This window comes from Alligator sinensis, unplaced genomic scaffold (genome assembly GCF_000455745.1).
Source record: "Alligator sinensis unplaced genomic scaffold, ASM45574v1 scaffold131_1, whole genome shotgun sequence".
Classification (NCBI taxonomy): Eukaryota; Metazoa; Chordata; order Crocodylia; family Alligatoridae; genus Alligator; species Alligator sinensis.
In genome coordinates, this window is record NW_005841830.1 from 5559470 (window position 1) to 5578259 (window position 18790).

The window sequence follows — 18790 nt, forward strand, 5'->3', positions numbered from 1 at the left end:
CCCTACTTCACGTCCCTATAAAAAACATTGACTTTGGTTACCTTCTGGAATCACAAAGCAGCTATTATTTTATAAGGTGTCAAGGCACTTATTTTTTATATGTTAACAAGGAAGAAACCAAGATAAAACATTACATTTATTTTTATCTAATAAATTAAATTATTTAAGAATATAAGGTAAATTCTATTTATAGCTTCTGCAATTGCAGTGGGTAAAGCATAGGGATGCACTGGGAATTGGCTAAGATACGAGGAGAAAGCCAGGATAGAATAGCCCAAGGGGGACTAAAAAATTGGGATTACAAATAACAGTGGCCATACACTGCTGTTCCAAAACACTGAATCCTAAATGCCCAGCAGGAAAGTAGAGCTCACTGGAGAGCTTATCAGTTAGTATGCCCCTGCTGTTGTATGCTTTGGGAATTCACAAAGAAGAGTCATCCTCCATCCATTTTCCATCTCCTTGGCTAGGGGCAGACGTTCAGAAAAGCCTGAGCCTGAATTGATTCAATCTTTGCAGGTTAGTCTAACCTGCAAAGCTTGAACCATTTTGGAGGTTGATAGACATTCCCTTTTCATTCCAGAAATGCAGTCACATGCCTGCAATGGCTCAGGCTAGAAGCTGAGAGGCACTAGAGCAGCCCTCCCTCCCTTCCACAGGGCTGACCTGGGGGGGGCATCCTGACAGGATGCCCTGATTATTCTCCCCCCCTCCTAAGCAGCCCAGCAGGGAATGTTTATCACCCCAACTCAATTTTTATCAACCCACTAAGAAAACAAAGCCTCTCTCCATTAACTAATGGAGCTCTTTTTAAACAGCTCTTCTTAAACAGTTTGTCCAAGGAAGCACATTACGCTACCTGTTGATTAGCTCCAAAAAGCATGTGGTCTGCTAGCTTATGCTGAAGTGTCTGCATAAGGCAGAGGGGAGGGGAGAATAATTCCTGTTTAGCAGGGAGAAGCCAGGCAGATGGTCTGTGCCTTCACGTCTCTGCTGGAGCTGGAGCCAGGGAGCAGAAGGGAGGGGCCACCTCTGCCGTGGAGCAGAGAGCCCCACCCAGCCCAGAGAGCATGCCAGGATGCTGGGGGTGTCTGGTTTATCTTAAACCAGCAAGGGGTCTAGGAAGACATTGCATAAAGCAATTTGACCCAAATCAGTTAAGTCTGATACTACATCCAACCAGGTTTATTTCAAACCAGTTTCAGGCATTTTCAAACTGGTTTATGTGCACTGAATATCTGTTGTGTTATAGATTTAAACCAGTTTCTGATCACTTAACCTGGTTTCTGTGTAATGTCTGTCCCTAGTCCTCCTTTACAGGGCAGGATTTAGCTGTAACACACAATGGTCATTTCATTTGTGCATAATGGTTCAGATTGAATATGCGGGGCTAATTCCTCTTTGGTATAACTCCACTGACTTCACTGGAGCTCCACTAAGGATGGTATTGCCCTACAGAATATAAACAGTAATATATTTGAATCACTTTGACCATAATACCTAGTTAAAAACAATGCAAGTGACTCTCTGTTTCTCAAGTAGTGTTCTTTTGCTAACAGAATGTCAAGGTTTTTAACTTTCCCGGAAGCAAATAGTTTACTCAGCAGGAGCCATGGCCATAACCCAAAACAAACCATACAGTGTGTGTTCACAGCAAACCTAACTTTTTTGACTCTTCAGCTTTAACCCCAGGCTCTCTTCTCATTTTTTTCCCAACTCATTAAATTTGCATTAGCAAAACATCATGCCATTCAAACACAGGGAGCCTGCCTATTCAAAAGTCTTTTGTATTCCCAAACACTCAGTGTCTCCACAGGGAAAAGGCAAACACTTACTTGATTAAGTTTACTTTTCCATACATGTTTGTATGTGGGTGGGGGGGGGGGGGGCGTGCGTGCGCACACAGAATGACTGCACTGGAGTATTCATATAAGAGCTGCAGGATCAGACTTCAGAGACCCCAACTCAATAACACACTTAAGCACATGCTTAACTTTAAGCACATAATTAACTTTGCTAAGTTGGATTCTTAAGTCGTGTCCAGACGAGTAAGAACATGTGGTTTGCAGCGCTTCAAAGCACTGGAGGTCCCGGTGTCAAAGAAAACCCACCACTGAAAAAAGCGGTGTGGTGCATGCGCCAGCAGCATATGCCACCAGGAACAGAGCTTGGCTGGCCAGAGCCACACTCTGCCTGCTGCCCAGGCTCCAAGTGGCCAGACTGGCGCTGCTGCTGCCTCAGGAGGCCCCCAGGACTCCAGGTGGAGTGCACAGCAACAAATAGCAGCAGCACAAATTTGTGCCACTGCTATTTTTGCCACAGCAACTGCATGCCTCCAGATGTGGGGACATGCCCTTAGAGTCAAAACCTTTAAGAGTTATCTGAGTACAAGAGAGTGGCTCAACCCTTCAAGAAAACAAATGGTCTTAATTTCAGTAGTCAATGGATTCCATAGGTCAGAGGCATAACTAGTTACTTAGATGCCCTGGGCAAGAGGGGCATGCTGTGCAGGAAAGGAGGAGGGGGTCCTGAGAGAGTTTTACCTTACTCTGGAGACTCACACTGTAGTTTTTGCTGCCAAGGATGCTGCATCCTGACTCAGGGCTGCTACTGCTGTGTCAGGTTTAGGCTACTATTGTTTCATTGCAAACCCCCTAACACACTGGTTGCATGAACCCCTGTGGCATGTACCCTGGGGGGCCACCATTCTGGTGCCCCCTCTAAATTTGCAACCAGGACAGGTGCCCTGCTAATATACTCTGTTGTTTCCAAAGATATGTAAAACCTGCAGAGCCTACTCCTGTATTTATCCAAGGCCTCGACTACCTTTGAGATGTTTTAGTTCAAAAGTGCACTGCCACCATTTTCTCAGCACAGACAACTGCATGAACCAAAAGTGCCTGGAGCTGTGATGCAAGCATTTTGTACAAATACCCACTACCTCTAGATAAAGTGATTTAACTTGTACATTTAGACAAGCTAGAAATCAATGACAAAAATCCAAAATGCTTTTATCGAAGGTCAGTTTGGCAGACACATGGATAAAGTCCATTTTTTAATGCAAGCATTTGCGAGAAGCTCCTCTTCTTTTGTTTTTGCTTTAAATATTCTTGGCCAATTTACCTTTGGACTGAACTGGAATTTAAGTATGAAAATGTTCAGCTTCACAGTATAACATAACATCCCCACCTAAAAGTTGGGTGCAAATGAAAATAGAAAGGTAGAATGGAATAACTTTTTAACTCACATTTATAGTAGTCATAATAGCACTTACTAAGACACAAGTGCCCTAGAAAGGTCTGTCCAGATTTCTCAAAGTCTTAGAAAGGATTAACTCAATTTGTGTTTAAAAAACTAATTTTGTTTTGAAACAAGAATGAAATATTCTACAAAGAGGATATGCCAAACATTTTTGTTTTGCTTTCCCTTTTAATAATGGTTGAGGGATAGTTATTAGGCGTGTGTGAAGCGGCTAGTATTTGCTTTGGATTTGGATTTGGCCGATTCGGGGGACAGTGATTTGAATCACTGTCCTGAATTGATTCGGCTGAATCTGATTCGGAGATTCGGCCACCACCAAGTCTCCGAATCAAACAGGCCCTATCCCCCATCCACTCTCCCAGCCTCATCAATGGCTGCCTCATCCGGCCCCAGCATCCCCACTGCCCTGCATTGTGCTGGGGGCTCTGCCATGAGCCCCCATCTCCCGCCCACTCTCCCAGCCCCACCAATGGCTGCCCTATCTGGCACCAGCATCCCAGCACCTTTTTTTTTTTAAAGCCCCGCACTCACTGGCTGCTGCCAGGTGGGGGGCAGGGGGCGATCCTCGCTGCCCCGCACTGTGCAAAGGGCTCTACCACAAGCACCCAGAGACCCCAATGGCTGCTGCAGCAGCCGGTGAGTGTGGAGCTTTTTTATTTTGTTTTTAAAGAGCTGGGACACTGGGCAGGGTAGGGCAGCCATTGATGGGGCTGGGAGAGCGGGCGGGGGTTGGGGGGAGCTCAGCTCAGCTGGGGGAGCAAGTAGGGGATGGGGCCTGGCGGGGGTCCCCCCATGGTTCCCTACCTCCTCCTCCAGCACCTGCCCACCCCGCCCCCTACTTACCAGCACGGAATCCGGATCCAGTTCCCTGTGGCGGTGAGGGGGGACTGCCCAGATATCTGAATCTCTCTGAAGGTATCTGAATCTTTTTCGAATAGATTTGGAGAGGTTTGAATTGATTTGGACCTTTTTATTGGTCTCCCGATTCGATTCAGAGATTTGGCTGCTGAATCAGGCCAAATCTCCTCTGAATCAAATTGGCACCCGTAGCTTCAAATGGCCCTAGTAGTTATGGCATCTTCTTAAGTAATATTTGGGAATAAAGATCAAATTACCCATTACATTTACTGGAATTTAATATAAACCTATTTGTATTGTGGCTAAACTTAAAGGCCCGAACAAGACTGAAGCCACTCTATGCAAGACAACACATGGGAGAGAATCCATGCTCCCAAGAGTTTGTGATCTAAAATAGACAAGATGATGGAAGATGGGAGAGTGGAGAAGCAAGAGAAGAGAAATGTTGCCTAAAATGAAGGACCGGATATGTGGAAGACCTGGGAACCGAACCTGGGTGCCCTCAGTACCAGTCTAATGCCTTCTCCACTGGATCATGCTGCCCCATGAGACAATATTCCTTAGTCTGACAAATGTCAGTCTGCTATATCTTATCAATCAATTCTACTTTGATCACAGAAAAATGCAAATAATCAATCATCTTTGAGCTGTTACAGCAAATACTTGTTGTAATGTTTGTAATAAACTTCTTTTAAGCTAAAAATAGTTCTTATAAACAAGCTTTGATTTATTCTTGCTGTCAGGATGTGAACTGTTACCAAGTTTTAGAACACTTTTTCCGTAGATGCATGCTCATTTCCTTCAATCCAACCTTCTGGAACAAATCTGTATGCTCAAAATCAAACTCTTGCTCAAGAAATAACTGTTCAGGTGTAAGAAAGCTCCTTTCCCATTTTTAGGAAAAGCCTGTACTCTTTCAGACACCTTGTAACTGGCTTATATGCTATATTTTAAAGTCAAAGAAATATCAAGGATACGTGTGGTCTATTGGTAGTTGTCTATATTGGTATGACATGGATTCAATTTTCAGTGCTTGGTCTCTTACTTTGGATTCAGAAGGTTATTTGAAATACGGTTTAGATATTGTGCTAAGCAGCTGAAATTCTTTAACTACTCCTTCCTTAAAAAAATGGCATCTGGGCTGGAATGGGAAAAGAGTCCTTAGAAGGATCCATGCACTCCCTCTGTCAAACTGCATTAGGAAGGCACACCATAGAAGCACAGTACAGATACATCAGAAAAGTGCTGCTGTATGCTTTCAATATCTTGAAGACTCATTTAAAGACTTGAACTTTTAGAAAAACATGTATTTTATCATTATTTGCTGCAAAGCATTCATATCCATTCATATTTAGGGGCTGATCCTGTAAGGTGCTATACACCCTTCAGTTCCCGAGGCAATCAATGTGCACTACAGATATTCAGGACTCGCTCCCCGCCTCTGAGGATCCAGTCATTGGCTGACAGAACATTCCAATGCAACTTCTCAAAAGAGAGAAGTTCAGGCAATGAAACATTCAACACACTGCAATGAAGGGAGTTACTTTTTAAATTTAATAAAGCAAACAAACACACACATTATTTTTAAAGCACTATTCTAGGCTACGTTGGTCCCAGATTAGGTGCAGAGTGTCTAAATGTTGTAAACAATGACCGAATCAGTGCTCTATATAGCACTGTATGCTATTCCTTAAATCCATACAGAAAAGCTATTTTTTCCCTTCCATTCCCCATGGGCTTTCCGGCTCTGTTGTCTCCCTCCCTTGAAACAACTTTACACTGGCTTCCTTGCAGCCTCCCTTCGCTGAAACAACTTCCTGTCTGCTTCCCTGCTCCTTCACTGTTTCTTCTGCTGTCTCTGCACAGAAACAACTCCCAGACAGTTTCCTTTGCTGGACTGCTACACAGAAAAGTCTCCCAGGTGTCTGTCTGCCCACTTGAATGGGCAAAGGGAAAGCTGACAAAATAGTCTTTGCCTGATTAGCAGGACTAAAGAGCCTGGCATAATATGGGCCACATCATGCAGCCCTGACAGACACAGCTCCCTGACGTCAATTAGAGTTCTGGATGTGCAAAGCAGTGATCCCCATGATGCTTTTCTTGTGAAAGTTGTCACGGTATGCAGTTGGCTACTGGCAACAAGCATTAACATATATAGCTGATTTTTAACATGGCCTACTAAATAGACTCTGCTGTTCTCTGTGCATTGGAAAAAACACCAGTCCCTAAAGTGCATATTCTAACGCCTTCAAGACAAATAATGCAAATAAATGGCCTCAAACTTTTTTACTATTTTAGTTTTGAAGCGTTAGTCAGAGCATCTTTTACCATGATTGGATTAGACAGAAAGATAGTAAAATATATCATGGCAACATAATTAGAAGACCCCATAACATTTTTAAGATAATCATAATTAAATGTTACTTTGCCTAAAGTTTCGATTATATTGTGTTCTGTTCTGTGGACAACCTGGAAACAATATTATAAAGCCATTGTTTCAGTTTACTTCCTCTGATACTAATCTCAATCAGGCCATCAGACCAGCAGCCTACATTTTTAAATGTTAAAGGCTTCCTTTCCAACGTTCCCACACAGAATTGCCTACTGTGAAAATCAAAGGGAAATTACTAAGAAAAGCAGCATCTTTTATAAAGCAAAAGCTGGTATTTTTTACCCTTTTGAACTCCAAGATATGCAACCAGCTATTTCCTATTGTGACAGGACACAAAGGAGCAAACTCAGACCCTTCAATGACTTCAGCTGAGTTGTACTCTTATGCCCAGAAATTGGGATTTTCAAAGGGGCTTCATCGAGCCGGTGGCAAGGTCCTACCACTGAAATTTTGGTTCTGTTTCTGGTTCTGCACTTGGCTTGATGAAGGACCTGGGACAAATATCACTTAACTTCTCTGGGTCTCCGTTAGAGAATACACAAAGTGTGGCTAATGATACTGATCTCCTTTACTAAGTGCTTTAAGATCTGTCAATGGAAAGTGCGGTGTAAGACCTAGATGTTTTGGAAGTATTTCAAGTTCTATTGATGATATGAGGTTTCTAAATCAAAAGGATTTCCGTCAACTTGAGTAGAATTACCAGTGATTTATAGTAACAGCAGTATTTGGCCCTAAAAGAAAAACAATCAAAGAAGTAGTCTAATTCCTTTAGAATACCTCAGTTAGATGCACAGAAATTACTTCAGATGATACTGTCTGGTAGGCGACCTTAGAAATGAGAATTTACAAGACTACAGCCTACATAAGAAGCAATTGTCTCAACCTACATATGCCCCTTAAATCATTGGATAAAATATGTGACCAGTGCTGGAAGTAGGGACCAGAACCCAGCACCACTCCTTCCCAGAGGAAGGCATGCTCCCTGTTTACTCATCCTTTGCCCCTATCAGTCTTGCACTCCTTTCTACACAGTGGCCCAGCTTTAACAGGAGGGATGGAGAATGCCTCATCTCTGATTAGGGGCCTCTTCTGGGATATGGGGGAGTATGGGTTAGAATTGCCTCAAGCTGAAATTTCTCACTTCTTGAGCAAGTGCTCAAACTATTGCAGTATTACCTAAAAGATGGGCCTGTCTCCACCTTCCCCTCCTACCATCATATTTAAAAAAAAAGGAGTATGTCAATTGTCTGTACCAACAAGAACAGCTTAGATGCCTAAGTCCAGGAGGTGGTTCTGGGCCGTGATTACCAACCCCTCATAAGTGCTTAATTCAAGGCTAAAGGTAAATGTTGAAGTCTGAAAGAAAGGCAGTCTGGAAGAACGCCTCGTCTTAGAATGGAGTATCAAACCACCCCAGCTGGAAACTGTGCAGACTAGTGATCCAGGGAGCCAGGGTCAGCAAGGGATAGGCACGCAGGTTACTCCTTCCACAACCCTTCCTTCAGTCAATTTCTTATTGGTGAGGTTAGAAACCCCTTCTCCCGCACTCCCTACTCAGCATGGTGGACACTGTGAATCCCATTCTTAGACATGTAATGCTCCTCAGTCACGGCATTTGGAACGTAGGCACCTTTCTCAGGATTGTAAACTGCAGTTCTAGAACTGGGTACTTACAGTGTAAGCATGGCCATGATGAGCATCACTGTGCAACCGTCCCTTTGTGGATCTGGGACATTATCTCGTCATTTTGGGAACAGCCTTGATTGTTTAGGTTAGACATTTTATATAAACTAGATTTAAATGGATGCACTTATTTTTAAATTAATTATAACTTTACAATAATATTTGCTGCATTTATATACACACATTATGTCAGTGGAACTAGCTTGTAATTCAATTTGAAAAATACTTTAAAAGGCAGCCCAGTACAAAAGTATTGCCTGCTTAAGCACTGTTATTATTATTCAAGCTTTAATTGTTTTTTTAGCAAAAGGTACAGGCATCTAAACAAACCAAAACAAAACCACTTCAACATTACAGCATGTGTAACATGTTCCCCAGTTAATAGTTTGCAGGGGCTGACCTCTTTAATTCCCATGAATTTTGGTGGAAATTGGGAGTGCTGAGTGATTCAGAAAACTGGATCTCAAACTCTCACCAAATTCACAATCTGGCTGGCATTTTCAAGGTGCCTGGAATAACTGGATAGCAAGCTGTCATTGATAGTCAATGAGAACTGGGCATCTAACTACATTTATTAATTACTACTAATTTAGACGGGTATAAGTTACTGCAGAATGTGGTCCAATCTCTCATAAAACCCAGTTTCCATTTAGCTTAATATATTTTTCAGAACTTTTAAATGACTAACAGTAATCCTGCCCGTGCTGGAGCCAGAAGCTGTATCGGAGCTATAGTTTTTTTATTAAATTTAATAGACTTTCATAGACAGCATACTGGCAAAAATGAACTCATTCATAACTGGATGAGGAAGTACCATGAATTAGAAACTAATTCTTATTTAGCATTTTTATTAACTGATCCAAATAAACTGTTTAAATATTACCTGGTTTACATCACTATTATAGAGCAAAGGGCTCCATATTACCAGTTACCCATCTGTCTACAGCGACAAAAATCATTTTAGGTAAATTCTTAAATGCTAATATCATATTTATTCAATTCCAAGATGAGGTTTTTTTTCCCATGAAACATGGGGAAAATAAAGCCTTGTCTTAGAACAGCTGGGAGCTGTGTGGACTGGTGGTCCAGGGAGCCAAAGTCAGTCAGGGGCAGTGTCAGCAGCACACAGGCTGCACCTTCCAGCATGTGCTCCCTACTTGGCTCCCCTTACCCCATTATCTTCACCGGCAGGAAGCAGATGCTGGAAGGAGGAATCTGGGCACCACTATTGCTGTCCCTGGATGAGCCAGCCTCCCTGCACAACCATTTCCTACAGCACCAGCTAGAGCAGTCTGGCTCCCAGCTGACACAGGCATGGGGAAGCCTCAGAGCCACTCCTGTGTGAAGGTTTCTCCTTCCAGCCTGCTCCCAGCCAGCAGTGGAGAAACAAGTGGGAGCGGCGAAGGAGAACTAGGCAGGGAAGGATGAACCTACATACAGCCATAGTTTCTCCTTGCAGCATGGCTCAGGAACAGCTCAGGGGCTGTTGCTCCCCTGTGACCGCATCAGTTGGGAGTCAGACCATTGCAGCTGGGAGCTGTAGGGTACAGCTCTGCAGGGAGACCAGCTCAATCAGGGACAGCAACAACAACACGCAGGTTCCTCCTTCCAGTGTCTGCTCCCTGGAGGAACCTGCGTGCCTCTGATGTTGTCCCTGGCTGTCCTGGGCTCCCCACACAGTTGGTCCCTGCAGTGCAGAGCAGAAGTGGAACAGGAACAGCTCTGGGACTCCCCTTCAGCTCATATCAGCCAGGGACAGTGATGAAAGGGGAGGCAAAGAGTGCTGGGGAAATGGCATGTGGCCAGGTAACTAGGGGAGCAAGTGGCAGGGAGGTAGAAACAGGGGTGTAAGTGGTGGAGGGGCAGCCACTGGGACACAGATACCAGGGGAGTAAGGCACATGGAGGCAAGGGGCCTCCGCCTGCTCTCTACACTATTTGCCTCCTTGCCACTTGCCCCTCCCCACCCTTCCCAACCACTCCACCCCTGCCACTGCTTTCTCAATGCAGCGGATGAAGGACAAATTTAAGACAACTCTCTAATAATCAGATTCTAGAAATGTAAAATGTATAAATTTGTTATAATTTTCCAGTCTAGAATCTAATTATTGGGGGGATGGTTTGTCTTAAAATTCCAGGTGTCTTGAATTTGAGTAAATAAGATACTGTGACATACACATTTTTATTTATAAAAGCCATAATTGTAGAAAAACCTGGAGAAGCACATGCTTATTCACGTCAAGAAATAATTTAAAAATTGATGCAAATGTATTGAAGATCAACATTATTAAGATATTAGTCAGAGTTTTCATCTTAGGAGCCATTTTTCCATTGACTCTAATGCAGTATGCCATTACCCTTAATGACAAGCATATTGGTAGAAAGGAAGTTTTCCTTTATTGTAGAAAATGACTTTAAAAAGTATCTGATGTACTAACATCACTAACACTACTGGATTCTAAAACAAATAATCTTTGTAAAATTGTTTCCAATATTCAGAGCTATGTTAACTCTTAGGTGAGCAGACTAAATACATTTATATTGGGCACATCTTCATAATACATAATACAAGTACAAAATAAAAGTGCAGTAACCGAAGTTACTGTGCAGTAGCACCAGCAAACACCTTTTAAGTGATGCTACTGCACAGTACCATAATGCTACTGCATAGTAACATCTCAGCACAGTTTTTACCACATGATACTACTGTGCAGTTGTATCAGGTTACCGCACAGTGGGCATCTTGTATAGGTGCACTCACTGAAAATACCACAGCAAAGGGCCTAGATTTTTAGATATGACCACTGATTTTTGTGTCCAGTTTAAGGTGTCTTAATGGGTTCTGATTCTTGGAGGGCAGATTATCAGTCCTTTCTACAAATTAGCCCCTTTAAGTTTTCTCAAGTTGGGTACCCAAAAATGAATGCATTAAGAAATTATTTGACAATTCTGCATACATTTAATGTCTAAAAATGCACTTCATACAGTAAAAATTAAAAATGTAATAGTTGTTGTTGGGTTTAATGTTAAATTTATAGCTGGTTTGAAAAATAAGAAGTCGGAATATTAACATATAGGTTGTTCCACTAGTAACTAATGTGCCATTGGCAGGTGCATTTAGTTGCTGGATGGTTTTCCAATACAAATTAACTAATATGTATTTGCCACCTCCTTTTCAAATTTGGATTCAACATTACAGACAAATCATGCCTATATTAGTTTTCATAACAGTCAAAAAAACTTCTAGCTAATGTCTATAAAGACACTAGAAGAAATATGGTATTCTCTGATGTCTTTGCCAACCGTGAAATTAGACTTAAGTCATTTTTAAAAGAGTTCTTTGCCTTATTAATTGCCAGGTGTACCAAGTATCTTTTTGTGATGATGAGAAAAAAAACTGGAAAATAGTTCATTGTAACTTCCAAAAACACCCTTATAATGTTATCTGAATGGTTATCTTTAGGGTAAAAGAAATTAGTTTTCCCACAGGGGGACACTGTCTGTCAAGGAGTGGCATCACAGGGGTAGAAAGAATGCAGCCTCTGGGCTTCAGTCTAAATGTATATAAGTGTTTGGTAGATTGCGGTAATCTGTTCCCAATCTAAGTTAGTTCACCTCTGTAGGTGAACTAACTTAGATCAGGCCAGCTATTTTTGGCATTTTTTAACATCCATGGAAACTTGTACAATTAGGCATTTAGATCAACCTAATTGTAGTTAGGTCTATCTAAATGTAACTTCTGTATGTACCCTTGGATTTTAAGTGCTTTGGAAGTCATCACAAAAAGTTCAAGACTTGTGACCTGCAAGATCTGATAATTATAGAAAATATGTAAAGATTCAGATCAATTGTTAAGTTATTCATGCAGTTCTACAATTGTTTAGTCCAAAGAAATAAGTAACCTTGATTTCAAGTGTTATAGTTCCTTCTTCACATCCCACTAAATGTAATATTCAAACTGTCCTGCCTCCAAACAAGAAGTGAAACCATTTCACATCTTTAATGTTTTGTTTCATAATGCTAAATGTATGGAGTAGCCTCTGCCACAAATCAGAATAAAGAAGAATGAAAACTGCTCTTATATTTGCTTTCATTCACTTTGTACATTGCTGGCATCATAAATTTCTAGAGCTGCTCTGACAGCCCTGAGCAGTACACTTTTAGAAATTCTGGTGAAGATTATAACATTTCCAAAATGTTACCATAGTTTACACAGGCTAAGAAATCCAACACACTATGTATGTGAACTTTCACATGGCTCCAATATGAACTAAGTACATAGTTTCTATTTTAAACAGAATTAAAATTGTGGCCTTGGGAATTTTAACATACCATGCATAAAGTCCACCTGAATATTATCCTACTTGCCAACTATAATCAGTGTGTAATACAATTAATCCTATAACAAAGCTTTTGGACAATCATAGTTTCAGAGCAAACTTCTAAATGCACTTATGCAAACTTTCTTTCCATGCCAAATGAAGATTGACTTCTCAACACAGAAATTGTCTGCAGTTTATAATGTAGACATTTTAATTATGATTAAAATATTGAAATATAAAATATTTGAGTTTAATTAACCATTTTAAGAGGTATTTCTTACCCTATGTAAAATTATACCGAATTTAGGTTCAATAATTCTTTTGACGACGATAAAAACTGTGCAATTTTTTCTAAGATCTATAAACTTCCTATATTGCCCTGAGTTATGATCCAGTATACCTAGGTGTGTTCTCATAACATACTCTGGCACATCCCACTATTACTTCAAGTTATTGCATTAAAAGATATTAAGTATGCTATTTCCACTCTCGTGTCTATTTACATTGACCCCATTTCTTATACAGGACTTACCTGAGGATAAGAGTTTGTGGGTGCGCAAGAAACTGATTGCCAGACGCATTATGGATGCCTTATCCAGATGTGAACTAATATTGTGCGGCAGGGGCAGTTCATGAGCTAATTCATAGAATACTTCTGTTTCTTTGCTTCTTCTGCACCTTGCTGCATCTCTTGATTTCTCCTTCCTCCTTTCTGAGCTGCTCCTGTAGGTGAGAAAAAAGACAACTCTTGAGAAAGAAGTTACATGTTAAAAGATTCAATCTTATATCTCTCATTTAAGAAGCAGTTCTGCAGTAAAGCTTCTATTTGCCCCTAAAGGGTACACAAACACCAGCAGACTCTCCCTATGCTTGAAGAAGGGTGCTTGTGACTGAAAGTTTGTAAAGAACTATTTTTCCAACTATTCAGTTGATTTAATAAAAGATATCGCATCCAACCAAAGAACCTTGTTTTCCTATGTCCTTAGACCAACATGACTACAACCAACACTCCCAAGTTCTCCATTTGGCTTACCAGTAAATGATTTCAGAGGACATGGGTGATTGGTGCCGCCTTAGTTGGGGGGAGGCACGTGCTGCCCCCACCTCCCCCCCAGCAACCAGTCAGTGATCCACGACCAATCTCACTGATGGGGGGGGTCCCACACGGCTGATCACAAGACGGATGATCGCTGTGGCCACTTCTGGCGCTCCACTCCCCAGCCAGCACTTGTAGGGGGGGCACCCTCCCTGCCTGCCCCCGTCTGCCCCCCCTCCTGCCCACTGCCTAAGCGGTGAATGCAACCAGTCAGGGGGAGCACCGGTGCTCCAGGGGGTGCACATGTACCCCCATGCACCCACTACGTGTTGCCACTGTCACAGGATGTGATGTCACTTTGATTCCTTACAAAAAGCCAAGGAAAAAGACACCACAGTAAAAAAGTTGAAGATTCCTATAGACTTCAATGGGAGCAAGAGTTGGCCTTGGGTGGCTGTTTTATTAAATACAGAAGATCACAGGCACTTCCATTGTTTATCTTTCAATAAAATGTTTCAAAAAGATTTCAAAAATTGTTTTGATTTTTAACAAAGCTAAATTCAGATATTTTCAGTTTGTCTGTAGACCTGAATATCGAGTGCAGACTCAGCACACTGTTAAAGTCAGAGCAATTTCAGAACGTGTCGCTCTACTGCTAAATATAATAATTTGCAGAGGCCATTACTTGATTAAAATAAAAGTAATAGGCAATGAAGCTACACAAATGCTCTGGTTCTAAAACTGATGCTGCCACACAGAAAAAGAAGAAATTTTAACAGAAAAAACGTTGACTGTGAAATGGGGAAAAAAATGGTGTAGCATCAAATAAAGCCACTTGGTAAAATTTAATCTGTCTCTATGTCTCGTGCATCAAAACAGATACTCTCTTTCCAGTGAAACTGCACAGCCTACACAGCCAGTCTTCTATAAATATCAAGAAAAAGAGCAGAAATTAATTAAGACGTTTTATAAGAGTGCGCAAAATTAATCCACCAGGGGGCACAATGCTAAATTTAAACACAAAAGGAACACAAGGAACACAAAAGCTGTGTTTGCCACACAATTGTGGAGGGGTGGTTTGCTGAGAGAAAATTTCACTGATTCCTCCACAATAGTTTATAAAATGCAATTATATCTCAGGGTGCAGAGTATGCTTCCTCCTTCTTAAAAAAATAAGGTTAAAAATCATCAGCTCAATAATTGGTACAACTCCACTGACTTCAACAAAGGTACCTCAAGGATCTGCCACTTGGCCAGTCATTTTACCTACAGAGCCTGTGACTACTGCGCAGTATCGTCGTGTGATAGGAAAAAGCTGTTTGGCAACACTACTGCACAGTAACTTGTTTATACAAGCACTAAATGACTCCGCAGTAACGAGTGCACAGTCAGCATCTCATGTAGGTGTGGCCATTGCATAATCTGTTGCTCCTTCTTCTTGTCAGACAATGATAATAGAGTTGTCATTTAATGGTATATTTTGGATAATATGAGCTAGAAGAAATGACCCTCTCAGTTTGAGAAAATCTGATTTGTTTCATGCATCTTATTTCTAGTTTCACTAAAGCAAGCTCTCCATTTGTGTGGCCTTCTATGAGTGAAGATATTTGTGGTCTTGCCTTCTCTAATATAAATACATAGCAACATATATATAAAAACAAACAAACCACCAACCAAAAAAACCCAACAAAACAAAACACAAATAATCTACCAAAACAGTGCACTCATTGCACACTATTCTCCCCAGGGGAAAAAGATAAGCAAACAAATAACATGTGACTAATGTTACTCATGTTACTTCTTGCACTCCTGGAACTTGCCCAGATGCTATGCTGACGAGCGCACTACCAGGATCTATACAGAATAGAAGAGACCAATTTATTACACATTAGCTTATTTTGAATAGGAGGGTTTGGTAGGTGTTTGCGGCTTTGCCAAGCAGCGTACTTGTTTACTGTAGGAAATTATGTTTAGGTGCTTGTCTTTATAGAGGTCTGAGAATGGTTAGTTGGCAGTGAAGGTGTGTTCAAAACAGGTCAGCAGAACCTGCATTTAGAAAGACAGTAAATAAGCACATGCCTATCTTTAGATACATACATAATCCTAATAATTTCAATAGTAGTATGTGTCTGGCATAAATGGGTGAGATTGTTTTGATGGATATGCTACCAGAGTAGGGGCCCTCAGTGATTAAGACATCTCCAAAGCCCTGAGACCATTCTGCTATACTGCTAGAAGGTTTGTTTTTGCTTGCTCATTTTATGGGTATTTTTTTTACAAGTATGCAACGTTGTATTAATAACAATTGGATAGAAAGTTGATAGTTATTTCAATAGGGCTGCTAAAATGAGTAAAAATTTGCACAAGAATAAGAGTTCAAAGGATTAGATTCTTACAGAAAAACCCATTTTTTGTTGTTATTCTTTGTTTCACTGCAATTTTCAATTCATGGAAATTTGGCTGTTTAACAGTGATCTACTGACTATAAGAAAGAATCAAAATATCTGCAGGTAAAGAGAGTCACATATTCTGTCACAGTTTGTGAGCATGTTTGCTACGTAAGCAACCTCCTGCCACAGATCTCTGTGCTCTAAGGCTAGGAATAGAAGTTACACGTAAACTGTTTTAAGTGATCAGAAACTGATCTAAACCTGTAACAGAGCAGAAGCTCAGTGCACATAAACCAGTTTCAAAATGGCTGAAACTGGTTTAGGATAAACCTAGTTGAATGTAGTATCAGACTTAACTGATTTGGGTCAAACCAATTTATGAAACTTCTGTCTCAGACCCCTTCCTGGCTGGGGTCTGGGACCAGACAGGGAGGTTAAACCCACCTTCCCCCAAGGACAGAGCTGCCCTGCTGCTAAACTTACTGCTGGCTGTGACTGTGGACTACAAATCCCAGAGGCACCCGGAAGCAAGAAGCAGGAAGAGGAAGTGAAGAGCAACCCTGCAGAGTCCTGCTGCTGTGATTCTGGACTGCAAATCCCACAGACCTCGGGGGCAGCAGGAAGAGGAAGCAAGTACACAGCCCATGCTGGCTACGTGACAGACAGTCATGCTCTACTGCCCCCCAGCTTCTGGCCTGAGCCACCGCAGACACGTGGCTGCATTTTCGTAATCAAAAGTAAACATGTGTCCAGTTGTTTTTCAGTTTAATCTCTGCATCTTATCCTAACCTGCAAAGACTGAATCAATTCAACCTTGGGCTTTTTGACTGTCTGTACTTGGACTACCAAGTCTGTATTTACGCCATTATTTTTAAAACTTCCTTTCTTCTGTTCTAAATAAAAACCTGTGCTGAGCCTACTAATATTCATGTCTGGGAACAATTCCTGCCTTGTTTCTAGGTCTACCCATGAAATAAAGATTAGAAATAAAAACAAACAAAAAAATCTCATGAAGAAATATTTATGAGAATTTCCAACTGCATCTTGGAAAATGTAATTTGACCCACCAATGTCTCAGCTTTGTTCTAAATCTAGAGCATACAATTTTCAGGTTGGTTCTAACTTGGACAAAACAAGTTCTCCTACTCCCATTATATCGCCTCTCTTTAAAATAACTAAACTTTAGGGGCAACACAGGACCAGACATTTCCATGCTGCAATCTGCAAATCAAAAATGAGTTGTGTAAGAGTAGTAAGTTCATGATGCTATTTCAACCACAATGAAAAACACTTATCTTTGTCAACCTCAGTAAATATGTTCTAGAAGTGTGACTAATGAGGCGAGCTGAATTCAATAACCATGGTTGCTCAAGATTTCTAAAAACTAATGCTATCTGCAGAGAACCCTCATTTCAAAGTGAATTACAAACACTCCCCACTATGATGTTTCTGATCACACTACTTATTATTACTTTTTCCATAGAGAATTTGTAAAGATTATGACATACTGCACACCAGGCTTTTTGTCTTCACACAGAACTACAAACAAAAGCAGTCTCTCGCCTTTCAAAGAATGAATTTGTTTAGCCATTATATTAAATAAATAAACAAATAATCTGAATGTTGGCTCAAAATTCTTCTCCCCGTGTTACTTCCTGCATAACAATTTTCTTCTTTATATCCCCTAACACAGCATGCTCAAGCTGCTTCATGACTGCAGCCAGACATGCAGACATAGGCTGGTACAATGCCAGCCATCTCCAGTACCCCTAGAGAAGGCCAGCAATACAAAAAGCGTCCACCTACCCCTCTGTTTATATGCATCCCAAAACAAGTACTTTATTTTGAACACTATCTCTCACTGCCATAATGAATCTTCAAAAAATTGCCAATACGTAGTTTTCAAATTACTTATAGAATAGTTTGCACAGTAAAATACAGTATTTTCACCTGCAACTGGAAGGTCAAATCTGCCTATAGTTACACCTATTGACTGCACAGGAGTGGCAGTTCACCTACCATTTTCCAAATTTGGCTGAAACTATTCAACTGGCATGTTCAAAACTCATGATGCAATCAATACTTATGCTGAATCTTATCCATACCTCATTTTAGGAATAGTAAAGATTAAGGAGAAAGCAGGACTTAGCAAAGGACTTCACAAACTTATGAATCACTCCCTTTCAACACATATTAATCCATCCACTTTTGTGGCAAGCAAAATAGAGAAAAGAAAAGAAATGAAATGAAATGAAAGAGAGAAAAAGAAGAAAGAGCTATATGGCACAAATGTATTTCATCCCTTGCAGAAAGTACAAGCAAAAGCCTGGGTTTAGTTTACCCAAAACTATGAGGCTTTAAAAGGAAAATGAGGGTCCCCATAACATAACCACTAATACACACATGGGGACTACAGGGTGCTGAGTGCCTTCTGCGAGTTCCTCGTTCCAGGGAGTTGCAGGAACTCGGCACCTTGAAGATGTTTATTTTCCCACCCACACATCTATGCTGCAATTCCAAGCTGATTCTTCCTTATAAAACAATGAGAAAGGAATGCTGAAGCTAAAAATCTCTGTAGAAAGCAACAAAATGACCCAGTTCGGAAACTGGCCTGGCAGCTCCCTCACCACACCTCAGTCTCTTTTTGGGATCCATGCAGCTGTGTGTAGGGAGGTAAGTTCAGAATGGGGAAAAAAGTTCCACTTCCCAGCAAAGATTTACCCAGACTACTTCAAGGGTGTTTTAGAAATGATAACTATATATGTACATGAGCCATAGGAAATGGAAAAGTCATGTTTCAGAACACAGAATATAAGTATAGCTCATGATTCCCCACAAAAGATTGTTAA

At 41.0% G+C, this 18790-nt stretch overlaps 1 protein-coding gene across 3 annotated transcripts in view; it reads right to left on the minus strand.

Moving 5' to 3' along the window:
* Positions 1–13252, minus strand: part of EPAS1 (endothelial PAS domain protein 1) — a 58467-nt gene extending 45215 nt beyond the window's left edge. For all 3 annotated transcript variants that reach the window (XM_025204594.1, XM_025204552.1, XM_025204516.1), the window contains exon 1: positions 13048–13252. In XM_025204594.1, coding sequence (XP_025060379.1) covers positions 13048–13096 — 49 coding nt within the window. In that variant the 5' untranslated portion in view covers positions 13097–13252. The remainder of the gene's footprint in view (positions 1–13047) is intronic.
* Positions 13253–18790: the final 5538 nt, after the last annotated feature.